This window comes from Cyanistes caeruleus, chromosome 26 (assembly GCF_971803275.1).
Source record: "Cyanistes caeruleus chromosome 26, bCyaCae1.hap1.1, whole genome shotgun sequence".
Taxonomy (NCBI): Eukaryota; Metazoa; Chordata; class Aves; order Passeriformes; family Paridae; genus Cyanistes; species Cyanistes caeruleus.
The window spans coordinates 4,813,351-4,829,463 of record NC_141726.1 but is presented as its reverse complement, the minus strand read 5'-3'; the positions used below and the strand labels follow the sequence as shown (position 1 = coordinate 4,829,463).

General features: G+C 66.1%; 2 protein-coding genes across 7 annotated transcripts; one reads left to right on the top strand and one right to left on the bottom strand.

Moving 5' to 3' along the window:
* Positions 1-1,805: 1,805 nt before the first annotated feature.
* Positions 1,806-15,584, top strand: HPCAL4 (hippocalcin like 4). Of its 3 annotated transcripts, XM_086863296.1 has the most exons (5): positions 1,806-1,873; positions 6,040-6,224; positions 13,668-13,837; positions 13,947-14,162; positions 14,399-15,584. In XM_086863296.1, exons 2-5 carry the CDS (start codon positions 6,047-6,049, stop codon positions 14,594-14,596), a joined length of 762 nt encoding a protein of 253 aa, XP_086719422.1. In that variant the 5' UTR covers positions 1,806-1,873; positions 6,040-6,046; the 3' UTR covers positions 14,597-15,584. The 3 variants fall into 3 exon arrangements, with proteins under 3 accessions (XP_086719422.1, XP_086719423.1, XP_023796982.2); XM_086863297.1 differs by lacking the exons at positions 1,806-1,873; positions 6,040-6,224 and adding an exon at positions 12,072-12,165; XM_023941214.2 differs by lacking the exons at positions 1,806-1,873; positions 6,040-6,224 and adding an exon at positions 12,963-13,095.
* On the bottom strand, positions 1,818-9,324 carry LOC111943638 (CYFIP-related Rac1 interactor A-like). Of its 4 annotated transcripts, XM_086863292.1 has the most exons (13): positions 9,169-9,324; positions 6,518-6,602; positions 5,979-6,059; positions 4,701-4,780; positions 4,090-4,211; positions 3,908-4,013; positions 3,592-3,728; positions 3,414-3,491; positions 3,186-3,302; positions 3,003-3,082; positions 2,773-2,899; positions 2,542-2,612; positions 1,818-2,431 (listed from the first exon to the last, which is right to left on the bottom strand). In XM_086863292.1, the coding sequence occupies exons 4-13, from the start codon at positions 4,771-4,773 to the stop codon at positions 2,368-2,370; spliced, it is 975 nt and encodes a 324-aa protein (XP_086719418.1). In that variant the 5' UTR covers positions 4,774-4,780; positions 5,979-6,059; positions 6,518-6,602; positions 9,169-9,324; the 3' UTR covers positions 1,818-2,367. The 4 variants fall into 4 exon arrangements, with proteins under 4 accessions (XP_086719418.1, XP_086719421.1, XP_086719419.1 ...); XM_086863295.1 differs by lacking the exon at positions 4,701-4,780; XM_086863293.1 differs by lacking the exons at positions 6,518-6,602; positions 9,169-9,324 and adding an exon at positions 5,079-5,388 and having other exon boundaries at positions 5,979-6,064.
* Positions 15,585-16,113: the final 529 nt, after the last annotated feature.

Sequence of the window (16,113 nt, the reverse complement as noted above, 5' to 3'; positions counted from 1 at the left end):
ACTGAGCGCTGCCTCCCGCAGCCCCTGCCAGGGCTCCTCACCCCGCTGTCCCTGCCGTGGGTGGCCACTGTCCCCAGAACTCAGCTCAGATGTGCCTGTGAGGATCAAGGAGTTGTACATCCCTTTTGGCTCCCTTTTCCTGCCCGGTTTTGGCTCCCAAATGCTCCGGCAGGAAATGGTTCCTCCACGCCCTTTGCCGGGGTGGCATGTGCCACCTCCTGTGCCCTGAACTGTGCCATGCCGGGGACAGTCAGAGCTGGGATGTGGCACCAATTTGGCCTCACGAGCAAGGGGCACCACAGGGTCCCCCCTGTTACGGGCTCTGTGCCAGGGCCCAAGCAGCCCTGGGACACCGGGACACAGCTGCCACCTCTCCCAGCAGCGGTGACCAGCTGGTGTCTGTGCCCGTGCTCACGGGTGGCTTTAAAGCTGTCCCTTGACTCCTGTTGGAGGGTCCCGGCTGGTGACGCTGTGCTGGCTCTTCCCAGCCCGGTTCCCACACCGCAGGGACGCTCCTGGGACCATCTGGGGGACGGTGTCACCTGGGGACATCAGCTCCCGCAGACACGCGGCAGCTGCAGCCACCGCCCTGAGCCGTGTCCCGGCCTCATCCTCAGCTCCCAGGTGGGACCCTCGTGCTGTGGGGATTTCAGGAGGCCCTCGGGTCCATTTGGGCTCAGCAGGGCTGGGTGGCACCGCTGCCACCACGAGCCGGTGGGTCAAAGGGACTAAGGGGGAAACTGAGGCACGGCTGGGGCGCGGAGCGGCTCGGGAGCAGGGCAGGATTTTGGGGAGCCCGTGGCCCATCCGATGCCTTGGCAGCATTTCGGGTGGCTGTGGCAAAGTCAAATGTTGCAAGAGCCTAAAAATAAAAGGAGCTGTTGGCCGGGATTGTGCAAGAGCCGGTCCCGGTCCCGCCCCGCGCGGGAGCTCGGAGGCTTTGGCGGCGGCAGAGGCGGCCGGGCACGGCAGGATCCGGGCACGGCAGGATCCGGGCACGGCAGGATCCTGGCACGAGGCTCAGGAAATGCCAAAATCCAAAGGGATGGCGGCTGTCCCCCCTCCCTGTCCCCTCCGTGCAGCCCCCTGTCCGGGGAGGGGGGGTCTAGGTGGGTTTGGGGATGTGGGGACCCAGCTGGGCTGCAGGTGGGTGCGATGGGTGTCCCCATGGTGACACCCCGAGGAATTGCAGAGGGGTCCAGAGCTCGGGAAGCCGTGGGGACGCTGCCCGTGTGCCCCCCCGCACGCACAAGGGGCAGTGGGGAAACTGAGGCAGAGCCAGCCGGAGTCGACTTGCCACGAGTCTGCGGGTGTGCGGTGTCACCCGTGGGGTGTCCCTTGTCCCCCCCCGGCCCTGCAGGGCAGAGGGGGCTCGGCGGTGCCGGTGGCTGCCGTGTGCCAGGCGGGAGAGGTGGCGGCAAGGACGGGGCTGGCAGGACACCAAACCTCAGGGGACTCGGTCCCTGCGCCACCGGAGCGGTCCTGGGGTGTCCCCCGGGGGGTGACACAGCCCCAGCCAAGGGTCCTGCCCTGCGGGGGTCTCCCCCAGCTCGGGGGGGCGCGGGGCTGGCTTGGCACGGCCGGGGCCAGCGGGGCTGCAGTGTCGCGGTGTCACAGGGCCATCTGCCGGCAGAGCCCCACGGCCACCAGCAGCACCCCAGTGCTCCCAGTCTGCAGCTGCACCGGGGAAGGAGGGACCCAGGGTGGGCTGGCCCCAGCACGGTCACCGCGGGAGGTGGCATTTGTCGCACACGGTGTCGCGGTCCCTGGGCCGGTGTGGGAGGGGACGCAGCAGAGACGGCCCCGCTCTGGCCACGGACGGATTAAATGTCATTTTATTTCACACCCCCCAAAAAAATGTAGAAAAGAAGAGGTGAGTGTGGATTTAATTGCTCATATTAAAAATCTACCAGGTGAGACTGAGCCGTTTCCTCCAGAGTCAGTGCAGATCCACAGGGATACTTCTTCCTTCTTCCTCCTCCTCCTCCTCCTCCTCCTCCTGGGGACCGGGATGGGGACAGGGGCACCACCTGCCCCCTCCCCACGGTGCCCCGGTGCCACGGGCACCCTGCTGCCAGCCCCACCAGCGCTTCCCTTGCCGGGGTCTCTCCTGCCCGGCCCCGGCCCCCCCGGCGCGGTGTCCCCACGGTGCCACCCGCCCCTCGTGTCCAGGAGCGGGTGCTGATTCGGGGGTGGGAAGGTGGGGGCAGGAGCCCGTGGCAGGGGAGGGCGGCCCGGGGCCGTTTCCATTTGCTTTGAATATTTCTGTGTGTTCCTCGTTGTCCCTTTTCCCTCTGTACAAAATGAGCTGTATGGTCATGGGCGTCGGTGACACGGTGACGTGCGGCTCCGGTGGCCGCCCCGCTCTCACTGCAGCAGGGCCCGGATCTGTTTGGACGTGGTGTCATCGTTGAGGTGCCGAGTGGTGTACCTGGACGGGGAGGGGACACGGCTCACAGCCCCCCGAGCCGCTCTGCTGTCACCCCACAGCGCTGCCGGGGGACGCCACAGCCCCGCTGTGTCCCCAAGCCCCCGTCTCACCTCAGAGCGTTCAGCAGCCCCTCGGTGCTGGTTGAGGGTTGGTCTTTCAAGACTTTAATGCAGCCCTTCATCTGATGGGGGCAGAGAGAGGGGCTGGGAGACCCCCGAGGGACCAACGGGGGCTCCCCCTTCCTCCCCATCCTCCTCCTCAGTGCCCAAGTCAGGGATCACAGCTGCTGGGGTGGAGTGGCACGGCTGTGACCCCACAGCTGTGACCCCAAGACAACTCACATCAATCTTGGAGGTCTTGGCGAAGGCCCCCACGGGGTGGACGTGGTCGTAGAGGATGATGACGCCGACCATCACCCTCATGCAGAAGAGCAGGGTCTCGGTGTTGGTGAAGCGGCTCCGGTACTCCCTGTGCCAGGACAGAGGCTGCCTGAGCCTGGGCGGGGTGGCAGAGGGACCCCAGGACCGAGATGTCCCCCCAGAAGCCCCAAGAGGGGATTCTAGGTACTCACGGGGTCTCCAGCATCACCCTGCACACACAGGCCATGGTGCTCAGGCAGTCGGTGGTGTCCTCGATCGGGAGGGTCTTGTTCTGAAACCCAGCAGGTCCCAGCTGCTCTTTCCACCCCCAGCCCGATGTGTGGCGGCTGGAGGGGGTTTCTGCCCACCCTGAGGGTCCCCCCAGCCTCCCTCACCTCTGAAACGAACTTGGTGGTGGCATTGCTGAGTGTTTTCAGCATGGGGGTGGCCTCGGCGTAGAAGAGGGACATCCTGTTGGCCATCTCATTGTTCACCTCGCTCTCTGCATCCAGCTGGGGGGGTTTGATGTGGGTCACCGGGGTGGCTGAGCCCCCCACAAACCATTCCCAGGCCTGTGAACCCCTGGGGGAGGCCAGCCCATCTCGGGGGAACAGCAGAGTCACCTGCAGGTTGTTGATGCGATTCCGGCTGATGGTCCGTCTGTAGTAGCTGAAGTCGTTCTGGATGGCGGGGTTGGTCATCTGAGGGGGGGGACAGCAGGGTCAGGGGTCCCAGGGGACTCTGCCGGCTCTGTCCCGGGGTGGGGACCCCCCCTCGCTGCCGCCCCGCACGGGGAGGCACCTTGAGCTCGTCGAAGCTGAGGGTGAAGTGCAGGATCTCGGCGAACTGCTTGGCCAGGGCTTGCTCCCGCTCCAGGTGCTGGGTCGGGGCGTAGGGAGGGCTGGTGAGGGCCTCCAGCAGGCTCCGCAGGGCGTTCTCTGGGGACAGAGCACTCCCGGTCCCCCTCTGCACCTCCACACCCCCCCGTCCCCGAGGGGAAACTGAGGCACGGCTCAGCGTCCCGGGCTGAGCCCAGGCACCACGGCCGGGCCTCCCGCAGGCTCCGGGGAGGGATGCGGGATGCACGGCGGGGATGCGGGGGGGCTCAGGCGCTCACCCAGCCGCAGGGAGAACTCGTAGAAGCGTTTCAGCTTGGCGACCAGGGGGCACACGGCGCTCCAGGCGCGCTCCTGCAGCCGCAGGTCCCCGGGGTTTTGGATGGCCTGGGAGGGGAGAGCTCCAGCGCTTGCCCCGAGCCGAGCTGGGGGTGCGGGCAGGGGGAGCCGGGGCTGCACCCACCTCTCGGATCTCCTGCCCGGCGCCCGTGTAGGACTGCAGCTCGGCCAGGACGGTCTGTGCCTCCTCCAGCACGGCGTTCACCTGGTTCCACACCGCAGTCTCGGCCTCCGTCGGCTGCGCATCTGCAGGGCAGCGCCCCGGGGAGAGAAACCCGGAGGGCTCTGAGCGGGGCCCGGGGCGGCCAGAGCCAGAGCGGGGTGCCAGCACCCCATGCCACGGCTCCCCCGCCGGCCCGCAGCCCTTCCTGGCGGGATTCTCCCCCTCATCCGTTCTCCTTGCCCGAGCTCAAGTCAAGCCGTGGAGTGGGGGGCAGGTGGGGGTGAGTCCTGGCTGCCCTGTGACCGCGGTCCTGCTCACCACGAGGGGTCCCCGAGCAGCCCCCTCGGCCCCGAGCGGCTGCCAAGTGCCCCGGGGGAGAGGTGCGGAGCGACAGCCCCCGGCCACGGGCCTGGCCCCCCTCCCCGGGGACACCCCCGGATGGCAAAGGTGGGGGAGGACGTCTGGGATGGGCGCGATGCGATGGGCGACGGGGACAAAGAACTCAAAATGGTGTGGATGTGGAACTCAGGAGAAGTACGAAACAAAAACGGAAAATAAAAATCCCATCTCACTTTCAAAGTCAAGGAAAAAATTAGGGCCTTGGTCAAGTTCGTTATAAGTCAACACTTTTAGAAGGTTCCCCATGTGAAACCTGCAAGAGAAGAAACAAGAGGAAAAAAGCATGATGGTGAGGTGGAGCCCGGGGAAGAGGTGCTGGGCTGCGGGCAGCGGCGGTGGCCGGAGCCCCGTCCTCCCCCCGCTGCTCCCCGGGGGCTCGGGGGGCTCCGGGGGTGACCCCGCGGCTGCTCCCGGCCCCGGGTGCAGCCTCTTCCCCCCCGATGGTGATGAGCGCTGGCGGATGGGGTGATGGAGAGGAAGGAGCGAAGGGTGGGGAAGCCGCCGGGAAGCCCCCGAAATCCCTGGAGTCTTGGCTACAGCCAAACCCTTACCCTAGCGCAGAGCCAGCCCCGAAATGAGGGGTCCTGGGGAGCCCCCGGAACCTGTGCCGGGGGGATGTGGAGGGGGCTGGAGGCAGGAAAAAGTTGGTGCTGCCTCAAAGGAGCCAGGAGGAGCAGGAAGGTCCCTCGCCGTGGGAGTGGGGGCCGTGTGACCCCAGCTCTGGGTGTTTTGGGGGGTGCCGGAGTCAGAGGTGGTGTGGGGAGCTGTGCACGGCCTGTCCCAGCTGGGGGTGGAACTGGGACCGGGGCTGGGGCGAGCAGAGGTCACCGCGCTCCTTCCGCTCCTGCTCTGAGCTGTGCCCTGGGAGGAACAGCGGGAGGGGGAGCCAGGGGAGCCCTGCGGCTGTGCCCGGCCTGGCATCCTGCCACGGTGGCCAGCGGCTCCTGTCCCCCTCCGTGTCCAGCCTGGGGGGCCGAGAGCTGTCCCTTCCTGTGCCCAGGTCCATGGGAAGCTGAGGCAGGTCCCTGCTCCCCGTCACTCGGTGCAGGCTGCGGCCACCGCACTGACCTTCCCAGCGGTGCAGGTGGCACGGATCATTCATTCCCTCCTCCTTCCCCAGCCTGCAGGCTGTCCCTGTCCTGCCGGTGTCACGGGACACGCCACACGGCCACCAGTGCCATCAGCTAACAGCCCTGGGTGCGTGCCCGAGGTGGTGCCGGGCCGGGTCCTGCTGCATCCTGCATCCCACCACTCAGCCAGGACGGCTGCCCCACTCTCGGAGGGATGGGGCATCTCTCACCCTGCCCCATTTTGGAGACGTTTTCAGGGCCCCAAAGCCCCTGGGGACACGGGGCTGCTCGGGGACACTGTGCCTGTCCCCATCCTCTGGACAGCAGCCGCGGTGGCAGCCCTGGCGCCCTCCCCATGCCCACCCTGCTCATGGGACTTACTTTCAAAATCCAGGAAAAAATGAGGACAGTTTTCTAAATCTTTGCCCAATACCTTTATCAGGTTGCCCATGGCCAGCAGACCTGAGCGAGAGAAACAGAACAGAGTGGAACAGCACCGGTGCCACCGGCCGGACACCCCCGAGCCCCCGAGGGCCACCACCACGGCACCTCCCTGTGCCCACCCTGGTCCCTCCTGGCCGGGCATGGAATGTGACAGCTCTCCCAGCACTTCTGCCGGTTCCAGAGGTGGGAAGGGAAGAGGGGTGAGAGTCTGGGAGCTTTGTGCTCCTGGGGCACCCCCGGCCATGCTGCCACCCCTGAGACACCCCAGTTCCACACCCCTGGCATCCCCAAGGGACGGGGGACTGCCCCAGGTGACCCCCACGGTGTCACAACATTCCTCTGGGTTATGGGGCTGGCCATCCCCCGTGGACAGGAGACCCCCAAGTGGGAATTGTGCCCCACAGACCCAGTTTGGGGGTCTGATGCCCGTGCCAGAGCATCCCACCCACCCCACGGCCGTGCCCTCGGGTCCTTACCTCAGTGCCAGGTGTGGCAGTGGTGGCTACGGCAGGAGCAGGGGCTGTGCCACCCGCCTGGGTCACTTCATGGGCCGGCGGGGACCTGTGGGCAGGAGGCCAGGAGGGTCAGGGCACCCCGGTGGGCACCTCCCTGCCCTGGGGACCCCCGGGTGGGTGAGCAGGTGGGGAAGCACGGTGGGACACTGGATCTCCCCTCCATCTCATGCTGCCACCAGCCTTCACCTCATTTACCTCGATTATTTTTTATTGCCACCGGGAGCTCACCAGGCATCGGGCTGAGCATCCCCGTCCCTCTTCAGCCCTTGAGGGACCTGCCAGCAGCTCAGGGATAACCCCAGAGCGGAGCCATCTGTCCCCATCTCTCCTTGGGGAGGCCAGGATCCCCAGGGATGACTTTCCCAGCTCCCGTGCTTGGGTTTGCTCTTTCCTGAGCGCTGTGTGAAGATCCCTTCATGCCGCCGATGAGCCACAACCCAAATCCTGCAGGCTGCGGGATGCTCCCCCTGTTCCCTGCATCCCACCTTTCCTACAGGGATCTGGGGGGGTCGGGATTGGCCCCCCGGTGTCAGCAGGCTCCGGGAAGCAGCCACGGGACTCAGCAGGTTGTAATTAAGCGCTCGGGTTTAATTAATGAGGCTGGGGAAGGGGAGAGCTGGAGCAGCAGGGGGAGGGATGGGGTGGCTTCGTGCCTGGAATGGGGCTGTGCCCCCCAGCCCAGCCCAGCTCTCCCCACTCAGCTCCAGCCCAGACCCTTGGCATCAACAGTGATGGCTCTGCCTCCCTCCTCTTCCTCCTCTTCCTCCTCCCAGGCCCAGGAAGTGGTGGCTTCACACAGGGGCTGCACACGCCTGAAATGCAGCTGGGTTTTGGGGTAACTGGGGTACACCCACAGCTGCTCCGGCACAGTGACCCTGGGGTTCACCCTGCTGGGTACTGGGGTGTTTTGAAAGGCTGCTGGGGGGTCCCTGGAGCGGGAGATTGGCACCTGCTGTGCTCTGGCACTGGCACACAGCTCGTGCCACCGCTGTCCTTGACGGGCAGCTTGGGGCCGGGATTTGTCACCGCTGAACTCTGCCTGTGCCGGGGAAGGGGCACGGATGGGTCCCCGGTGTGGGGACACCCCGGGGTGACTCCAGAGCCGTGGGGCAGGGGTTCGGTGCCAGGTGATGGTTTGGGGATTGCTGCAGCCCCTTGCACTGGGGGGTGGCTCCGCTCGGGGTTCAGCCCCAGTTTTGTGCCATTTCCTTGGTCCCAGGTGCTTAAACCCCGCGGTGGCACTTGGCCCGGGGGGCCACGGCACATCCCTGCCAGGGGGGCTGTGGGAGAGGGCGAGGGGCTCCCCCCAGTGCTGGCTGCCCAGTGCTGAACTGGGGGAACTGCGCGCCCCAAATCCGCTGGCAGAGACACCCCCAAGCCGGCAGCGCTCCCGGAGGAGCGTGCTGCCACAGGAGGGCTGGGAACAGCAGGCTCCCTGTCCCCAGCCACACCCGAGGTAGCCCCGGGCTCTGTCCCTCCCTGCGGTGGCCTCGTTGCAACCCAGCCCCGCTCCAGAACCTGCCCCTCTTCCCTCCCCGCAGCCTCTCCCTGCTCCCCATCCCGCCCCACGGGGACCCACGGCGGGTGTCACCTCCACGGGGACAACCCAGCCCATGGGGTGAACCCCCACCGCTGCTCCAGGCAGGACCAAATCCTGCACCCAGGAGCATCCTTCCCCCGAGCCAGCAGTGCCCGGGCCGGTCACACCGGAGGGGCAGCGATCCCCCCCGGCTGAGGCCACCCCGTGTCACCGTTTTGGGGCTGTGCCCCTCTGCTGCCGGCGCAGCATCGCCGTGGCCACCGCAGCCTGGTGCAGCGCCGCAGCTCCGGCCGGGGGCTGCCGGCCCCGTCCCCTTGACCCGGCCCCGCTCCCCGCAGCCCCCCGCCCGCTCGGTGCCCCCCGGTGCCCCCCGGTGCCCCCCGGTGCCCCCCGGTGCCGCTGCCCCCGCCCATGGCCGCGCCGGCACCGCCGCAGCCGCCGCAGGGTCGGGCGCGCGGTGCCTGAAGGATTTTCCATGGGGGGAGGAAACAGCCGAACTACCACACCCGGGAATCGGGGTGCCGGGACCAGATCCCACCCCGGGATCGGCCGGGGCACCCCCAGCCCTGAGCAGGGTGGAGCTGGGGCGCGGTGACCCCCCACCCCCACCCCGCTTTGGGGAGCTCGCTGGCCGGAGGGGTGCGTGAGCCCTCCATGGGGCTGAGCCCCCCCCCGAGTGGGGCCGGGGGGTGCGGGGGGCTCTCCGGTGCCTGCCTGCGGCTGCGGCTGCGGCTGAGCAGCCGGAATTACCGCAGGGCTGCCGGGAGCCGAGCCGCAGCACCCCGCGGGCGCGGGCGCGCACCCACCCGTGCGCCCGCACCCACCCGGGGCCACCGCGGGGCTGCAGCAGCCCCAGGTGGGGCGAACCCACCCCTCCATCGCCCGCCCCACCGGCACCCACCCCGGCACCCACCCCGGCACCCCCAGTCCCGGCACCCCCCGTCCCAGACCGCGGCGCAGAGCGGTGCCCTGCGAGGGGCGGCCGGCGGGGTCCCTGCGGGACACGGGCAGCCCCTCGCCCCGCTGGCAGGCCTGCTGGCAGCCGTGTCCCCGTGCCCGTGGTGGCACTCACCGTGGCGCTGGGAGCCCGCGGGGCGGGCAGGCGGTGCCGGCGGCCGGGAGGCTGCGGATGCTGCGGGTGTCGGGGACGAGCCGCCCGCCGTGTGCGTGAGCCGCCCTGCGCCAGCTGCCGAATGCACCACAAAGACCACCATAGCCCCCCGGCCCCCCCCACGCCACTGGTGACGGTGACGTCTCAAGTGTGAGGGAGACGGGGATGTTTAACCCCCTGCGTGCCGGCCGGCTGAGCTCTGCGGCCTGGCCGGGAGAGGGGTCCGCCTGCTGCTCCCCGGGTTTAGGGGATATCCAGAGGGTTCCCCCCATCAGAGCCAGCTCCCAGAAGGGGGAGGGAAAACATAAATATTCCTTGGTCCTGCCCCAGCCCATGGGGGGCACCGCTTTCCGGGGGAGGGGGGCGAGCGCCGACCCCGGCTGGTGCCACCGCAGGGGGGACAGAGCAGACCCACCCGCCCGGACCCCTGTTTTGGGCAGGCAGCGCCCTCTGCCCCTCATCAGCTCCCCCAGGACGGGGGCAGAAGGGGTTTGGGTGGCGTGAAGCAGCACAGAGCTGCTCCCGCTGGGGTGATGTAGGAGGAACGCCAAAATTGGGCTATTTCTGCTTTTCTACCCTGACTCCCCCCCTTTCCAGGCCAGCACCGGGCATGACAGCGGGGACATCAAGAGGGACCCCCAATGTTAGCGTCACCCCAGGCCCAGCTTGGTACCCAGAGCTGTCCCTCAGGGACACGGGCGGGGTGACATCGGCACCTCCCTCCTTTACGGGGGTTTTGTGCTGGGGGGGTCGCACGGGGGTGGCTGAGCCACCGATGATGCCCCGAGCAGCGGCGGTGTCGCAGCTGGGTGACCCCGGCAGCGCACCGGGACAAGAGCTGTCGGGATTCTGGGATGAGCAGCCGTGACTCCCGCTCCCCACAGCCCCCCGCAGTTTGTGGGGGGCTGAGCCGGCCGCAGCTGGAGGCGGAGGGGGCTGAGGGGTCGCCCCCATCGGGCACAGCCCCCCGGCCGTGCTGGTGCAGCCCGCAGCCGCTGGGGGAAGCTGCAGCCCTTTGCATTCCTTGGAGCCGCTGGATAGGGAGGATTTTCGGGATCAGCAGCGCCCTGGCAGCTCGGGCCCCGGGGGTGGGTGTTGGGGGGATTGCAGGGGTGGGGAGGGGAAAGCTGTCCAGCGCTGCCTGCACGGCCGTGTCCCCCCCCGACACCCAGGGCCCATGTCCCATCGGAAGCTGGGCTCATGCAGGTTTTGGGGCTGCCCCAGTCTGGGTGCTGGGCTCAGCTGGGTGCTCCAGTGGGTGCTCTGCCCTCCATGACCCCCAGCCACCCCCCCAGCACCGCGACTCGGGGGGTCAGAGCCCCCCAAAAACCATCCCAGGACCTCACAGTCACCCTGATCCTCATCCCAAGGGCATCCCTGTCGCCTGGCACTCCCCCGCCTCTTCCAGCCGCCCCACACCCCCCCGGCACCCCCTTCCCGTGAGCTGAGCTGGGCCGGGCTCAGCCCGTGCCGCTTCAATTAAGCCCTCATTAATTTTTCAGTCCCCCTGAGCACCCCGGGCACGGGCGCTTTGCAGAGCTGCTAATTGGTGTCTTCTCTACTCCACATCCAAGAGCCGCCAGCGGGGCCGGGGGGGCTCATCCCCCTCCCCAGCTCTCGGGGACGCTCACGGAGAGGCTTTGGGGCCACAAAATCCGTGGGGCAGAATCGTTCCAGGCGGGGTCCAGCCCTGGCACGTCCAGCCGTGGGGGGGTCCCAGCTCTCCTGCCCCCAGGGTGGGGGGAAGATGAAGCCCCTCAGCCTCCCTGCTGCGAATATTTGTGTTTTTCTGTAACTCAGATCTGCTCACCTCCAGCTGGGGCAGTTTCTGTTCCTCTGCAGCAAGGGTGTGAGCACCTGAGGGCAGGTGCTGAGCGCCCCACGGCACCCCACAGCCCCACTGGGGATGGGAACTGGGATGGGATCCATGGGATGGGATGGGATGGGATGGGATCCATGGGATGGGATGGGATGGGATCCATGGGATGGGATCCATGGGATGGGATCCATGGGATGGGATGGGATGGGATGGGATGGGATCCATGGGATGGGATCCATGGGATGGGATGGGATGGGATCCATGGGATGGCATGGGATGGGATCCATGGGATGGCATGGGATGGGATGGGATCCATGGGATGGGATGGGATCCATGGGATGGGATGGGATGGGATGGGATCCATGGGATGGGATGGGATCCATGGGATGGGATGGGATGGCATGGGATGGGATCCATGGGATGGGATGGCATGGCATGGCATGGCATGGCACGGCACGGCATGGCATGGCATGGCATGGCATGGCATGGCATGGCATGGCATGGCATGGCATGGCATGGCATGGCATGGCATGGCATGGCATGGGATGGGGTGGGATGGGATGGGATGGGATGGGATGGGGAGCAGCCCCGGCTGGCTGGAGACTTCATCCAGCCCCAGATACAGAGGGGCAGCTGCGGACGGGCCCAGGTGGCACCGGGACCGCCGCAGGATGCCAAGGTCACCGGGAAAAGCTCCCGGCGATCTCCATGGAAACATTTCACGTTCGGTTCTGGAGATCGAAGTGGTTTTCTTGTCCCTCTCTCCTCTGCCAAGCGACACCGGTGTGTCCCAGTGTCCCCAGCGCAGGCAGAGCGGGGCCAGCATTCCCGGGATCCCCCTGCCAGCATCCCCCCGCATCCCGGTCCCTGCATCCCGGCCCCATTTCCCCTCCCGGCATCCCAGTACCCCCCAGGATCCCACCTCGACCCCCACCCCGCGGCCCCTCCCGCTTGATTGACAGCTCTCCCAGCCAATGGACGAGCGTCGCGGCCGGGGGGGCGGGGGGCCCGCGGCTACAAGAGGGGCGGGAGCGGCGGGGGCTGAGCCGGCGGCTGGACCGCGGCCCCTCCGGTACCGGCAGCGGCTCCGCGCCCCGCCCGGCCCCGCCGAGCCTCCACCTGCCCGCGCCGCACCCCAGGTAAGGGCCGTCGGGGCTGGGGCCGGGAGCCGCACCCCCGCTGCGGAGCCGCCGTCGGGGCAGGTGCCGGGAGATGCTCCCGGGAGCCGCTTCCAGCGAGTGTCGGGCCCGGAGCTGTCCCGTAGTGCGGGTGGGCAGAGCATCCCCGTGCCCCCAGCCGTCCCCCGAGCGCCATCCCCGCTCCCCGGGGCTCCGGTGCTGGATCCTGGGGTGCTGCCCTGGGGGGGACACACAGAGTGACACCCCTCTGTCCTGCTTTGGGACCAGCGGTCTCTGATCCATTGGAGCTTTGGGGCGAGCGAGTGGTGGCTCTCCAGGGTGCTGCTCCCTGCCCTGGCACGGCTGGGTGCTGCTTGGAAAAGGGAATCGAGGGCTGTGACCACGGGATGCTGCTCGGGAGTCCCGGGCACTTGGAGCTGTGGTGAGGGGCTGCATCCTCCTGCCAGGCCGTGGGAGATGTGGGAGGACTTGGACCACGGCAGGTCTGGCATGGTTTATAATCGATGCCAGCCATTCAGAACCAGACCGTGGTGCTGGGGAAGCTCGTGGAGCCGGGCTGGGGTCGCCGGGGAAGCCTCGTGCTCCGTGGGTGTCCGGACATTGCCTCGGCTCCGGCTGCCGAGGGCTGCTGGGTTCGGCGCTGCCGCGGCAGACGGTGGCAGATGCTGGTGGGATGATGGGGCAGGAAGGAGCTGCCTGTGGGATTCACCAGGAGCCGGGCTGGCCGGGAGCACGAGGAACCCCACATCGCCCATCCCATGGTCCCCACGTGCGCCCCAATCCCCAGAACATCACATCCCCGAGAGGAGACGGCGCTCGGTTGGGCTCCGGGTGAACTTCTCCTCAACTTCTTGGAGAGAGAAGCTGCAGGAGCTCCCGGAGAACCATCTGCTGCTCCGGCTGAGCCAAGGCTGCGTGGGAGCGGGCACGGCGCGTATCGGAGCGGCTCCGCTTCCTGCCCACACAGGCAGGGCCTTGCCAGGGCTCCCCGCTGCTGGCAGCCCCCTGGGCAGCCCCTGTCCCCACCAAGGGCATCGCTGTGGCCAGCTGAATGCTCCTGGGAGCCAGGAAGTTTGGGAACCAGGGAGGTTTTTATGTGCCCTAAGGGCAGATTCCTCGTGGTCCCATCCTTAGAGAAGATCTGGTGGATTAAATGTTCTTTCGGGTCCTTTCCAGCCCAAACCGTTCTAGGGTTCTATGGCCATGCTCTGGCAAAGGCAATGGGAAGAGTTTCTGAATTTTCAGTTGTTTTCTGAGTGTTTTCCTGCAGCCCAAAACGAGCCCAGGGCACGGGGTGATGCTGCTGGCTCATTTTGGGCTGCCCCAGGGCCAGCAGCAAAGGCCACAGCTACATTTCAGTGCCACAGCTGCTGTCCTGCACGGACACCCAACGGGCAGGTGGAGCAGATCCAGCAAGGAGAAGAAGGATGTGGGATCAGCCGGGGTGGAGAGGGCCTGAGAGGACCATCCCCCTCCAGCCTGGCGTGGATTTCCCTTCCCAGGGGCAGCCATGGGCAAGCACAGCAGCAAGCTGGCCCCGGAGATGCTGGATGACCTGGTGAGGAGCACGGAGTTCAGCGAGCAGGAGCTGAAGCAGTGGTACAAGGGCTTCCTCAAGGACTGCCCCACCGGCATCCTCAACCTGGAGGAGTTCCAGCAGCTCTACATCAAGGTGGGCTCCAGCTGGGGGGTCTGAGTGGTGCCCAGGGGGCTGGGGCACCTCAGGTGCGGCCTCCATGCCGAGCTCCCCCTCCTCATTTCAGCTCCTTTCTTTCCTGCAGTTTTTCCCCTACGGAGACGCCTCCAAGTTTGCCCAGCACGCTTTCCGCACCTTCGACAAGAACGGGGACGGCACCATCGACTTCAGGGAGTTCATCTGTGCCCTGTCTGTCACCTCCAGGGGCACCTTTGAGCAGAAACTCAACTGGGCCTTCGAGATGTACGACCTGGACGGGGACGGGAAGATCACGCGCCTGGAGATGCTGGAGATCATTGAGGTACTTCAAACCAGCAGGGGTTGTTTGCTTTTTCCAGGCTTTTCATGGATATCGGGTCCCTTTTAGCACCAAAGAATGAGTTTTCCTACCCAGAGCCTTGTGTGAAAGGTGCTTGATGTGGATCTGACAGAAATGGGTCCCAACAGAGCAGCAACCCTGTCCCTGTCCCCTGCCTTCTCCTGGGATTTTGTGTCCTTCCAACATTCCCTCTCATTCCCACTCTCATCCTTCTCCAGGCCATTTACAAGATGGTGGGGACTGTGATCATGATGAGGATGAACCAGGACGGGCTGACGCCCCAGCAGCGAGTGGACAAGATCTTCACAAAGATGGACAAGGACAAGGATGACCAGATCTCCCTGGAGGAGTTCAAGGAGGCAGCCAAGAGCGACCCCTCCATCGTCCTGCTCCTGCAGTGTGACATGCAGAAATAGAGCCCTGGCACCCAGGGCTGGACTGGCTGGAGCCAAACTCTGCCCCCTGTGATGGTTCCAATCCCTGTTTTCCCCACATTTGGCCCCAGGCATGAGGCACATTCCGCCCCTCCTGCTGCCCCTGTTGGGCAGCCCATGTTCCACACCCTCCCAGGGCTGCTCCGAGCACCACCAGCCCTCTCCCCCCCTGGAGCTGGACACCCTGCAGCCACTGCTGTGTCCTTCCTGACCAGGGCTGGCTGTTCCCACATCCCTGTGGCTTTCTCCCCGCTTTCCCCTACCTGATCCTAACCCAGACCAACTCTGTCCCCTTTCTGATGTTTTTCCCCCCCCACTTCATGGCTTGTGATGTCTCCAGGGAGGCTGAAATGTCCCAAGTCCTGCTCCTGGTCCCCCCTTCACTGGCAATTCCCTGGAAAACTGCTCTGAGAGGCCAGGGCAGGGTCTTGCACCAGCTTTAGCTCTTCCACCTCTGTTTTTCCTGCTGGGAGCAGCCAGGGTTGCTCAGGACGCTTTAGCAGAGAACAGAAGTGTCCAAAGCCAACCCTGGACATGGCCAGTGTCCCATCCCAGAAGCCACCTTCCATCCCATCAGCTGGGTGACATCCACAGCTGCCCTGGCTGCTCTGTGGCATTTCTGACCCGTCCCAATATTGAGGTGACCCCAAACTGGAGGCAGGGTCAGGAGTGTGGGTGTGGAAGGCAGCTCCTGCTGCTGCTCCCGGCTGTGGGGACAGCTGGGAGCTGGATTGGGGCCGTGGGGACGTGTCCTGTACCTGCTGAGCCTCCTGGCAAAGCTCTGAGGCCACAAGAATCAAATCTGTCACCTTCCTCCCCGCTCCCAGCCTGCTGCACCCACCCCTCCTGCCCCAGGTTGGTGTTCAGTCTGCACGTTGTGGTGTTGGTGGCTGTGGTGTTTGTTAGGAGATGGTGAAGTCCTTTCCTATTTTTTTAATGGAAAAATAAACTGTCCCCTGTGTGTGGTGTCCCCCTCTGGGTGGTTTATTGCGGGGCTGGGGACAGTGAGGTGACAACTCTGCGCTTCTGAGAATGTTTTAGGGTGGAGAAAGCCCAGGGGAGCCTGAAGGTGGCTGGAAGTGAAACCCTTCAGTCCTGCAGGCAGCTCTGGGAAAGAAGAGAACGTCACTTTTGGGGTGGGGGAGGCCCAGACCCCAAACCTCCCTGGAAATGGGTCTCATTTGTCAACCAGGAGCTGCCCCCGGCTGTGCCCTTCCCTCAGGACTGGTGGCTTTGTCCTGGGCTCCATCCACCAGCAGCTGGGACCTGCTCTCAGTGCATCTTTGTCCTTCTTTTCTCCACCCCCATCTTCCCCGCACAGATTTTCCTCTGGCCTTTCTTCTCCCTCAGCAGCCTGCACAGACAGTGACTGTTGCTAAGGAGCTCTCACCAAATTTTAATCCTGGTCTGTAATCAATCCGGCAGGGCTGGCTCCTGGGCAGCAGCGCTGCCTCCAGCTCACCCCACCCCAGGCAGACCCTGCAATTCCCCAGCCCTTG

Coding starts and splice junctions, on each gene's coding strand:
- LOC111943638 (XM_086863291.1), bottom strand. CDS start 4,812: ATGCTTTTTTCCTCTTGTTTCTTCTCTTGCAGGTTTCACATGGGGAAC. Junction 3,492..3,591: donor TCAGCTTCGACGAGCTCAAG/GTGCCTCCCCGT, acceptor CCCCCCCCTCAG/ATGACCAACCCCGCCATCCA. Junction 3,083..3,185: donor CCACCAAGTTCGTTTCAGAG/GTGAGGGAGGCT, acceptor GCTGGGTTTCAG/AACAAGACCCTCCCGATCGA.
- HPCAL4 (XM_086863296.1), top strand. CDS start 6,047: ATGGCCAGCAGACCTGAGCGAGAGAAACAGAACAGAGTGGAACAGCAC. Junction 6,225..13,667: donor CACTTCTGCCGGTTCCAGAG/GTGGGAAGGGAA, acceptor TTCCCTTCCCAG/GGGCAGCCATGGGCAAGCAC. Junction 14,163..14,398: donor AGATGCTGGAGATCATTGAG/GTACTTCAAACC, acceptor ATCCTTCTCCAG/GCCATTTACAAGATGGTGGG.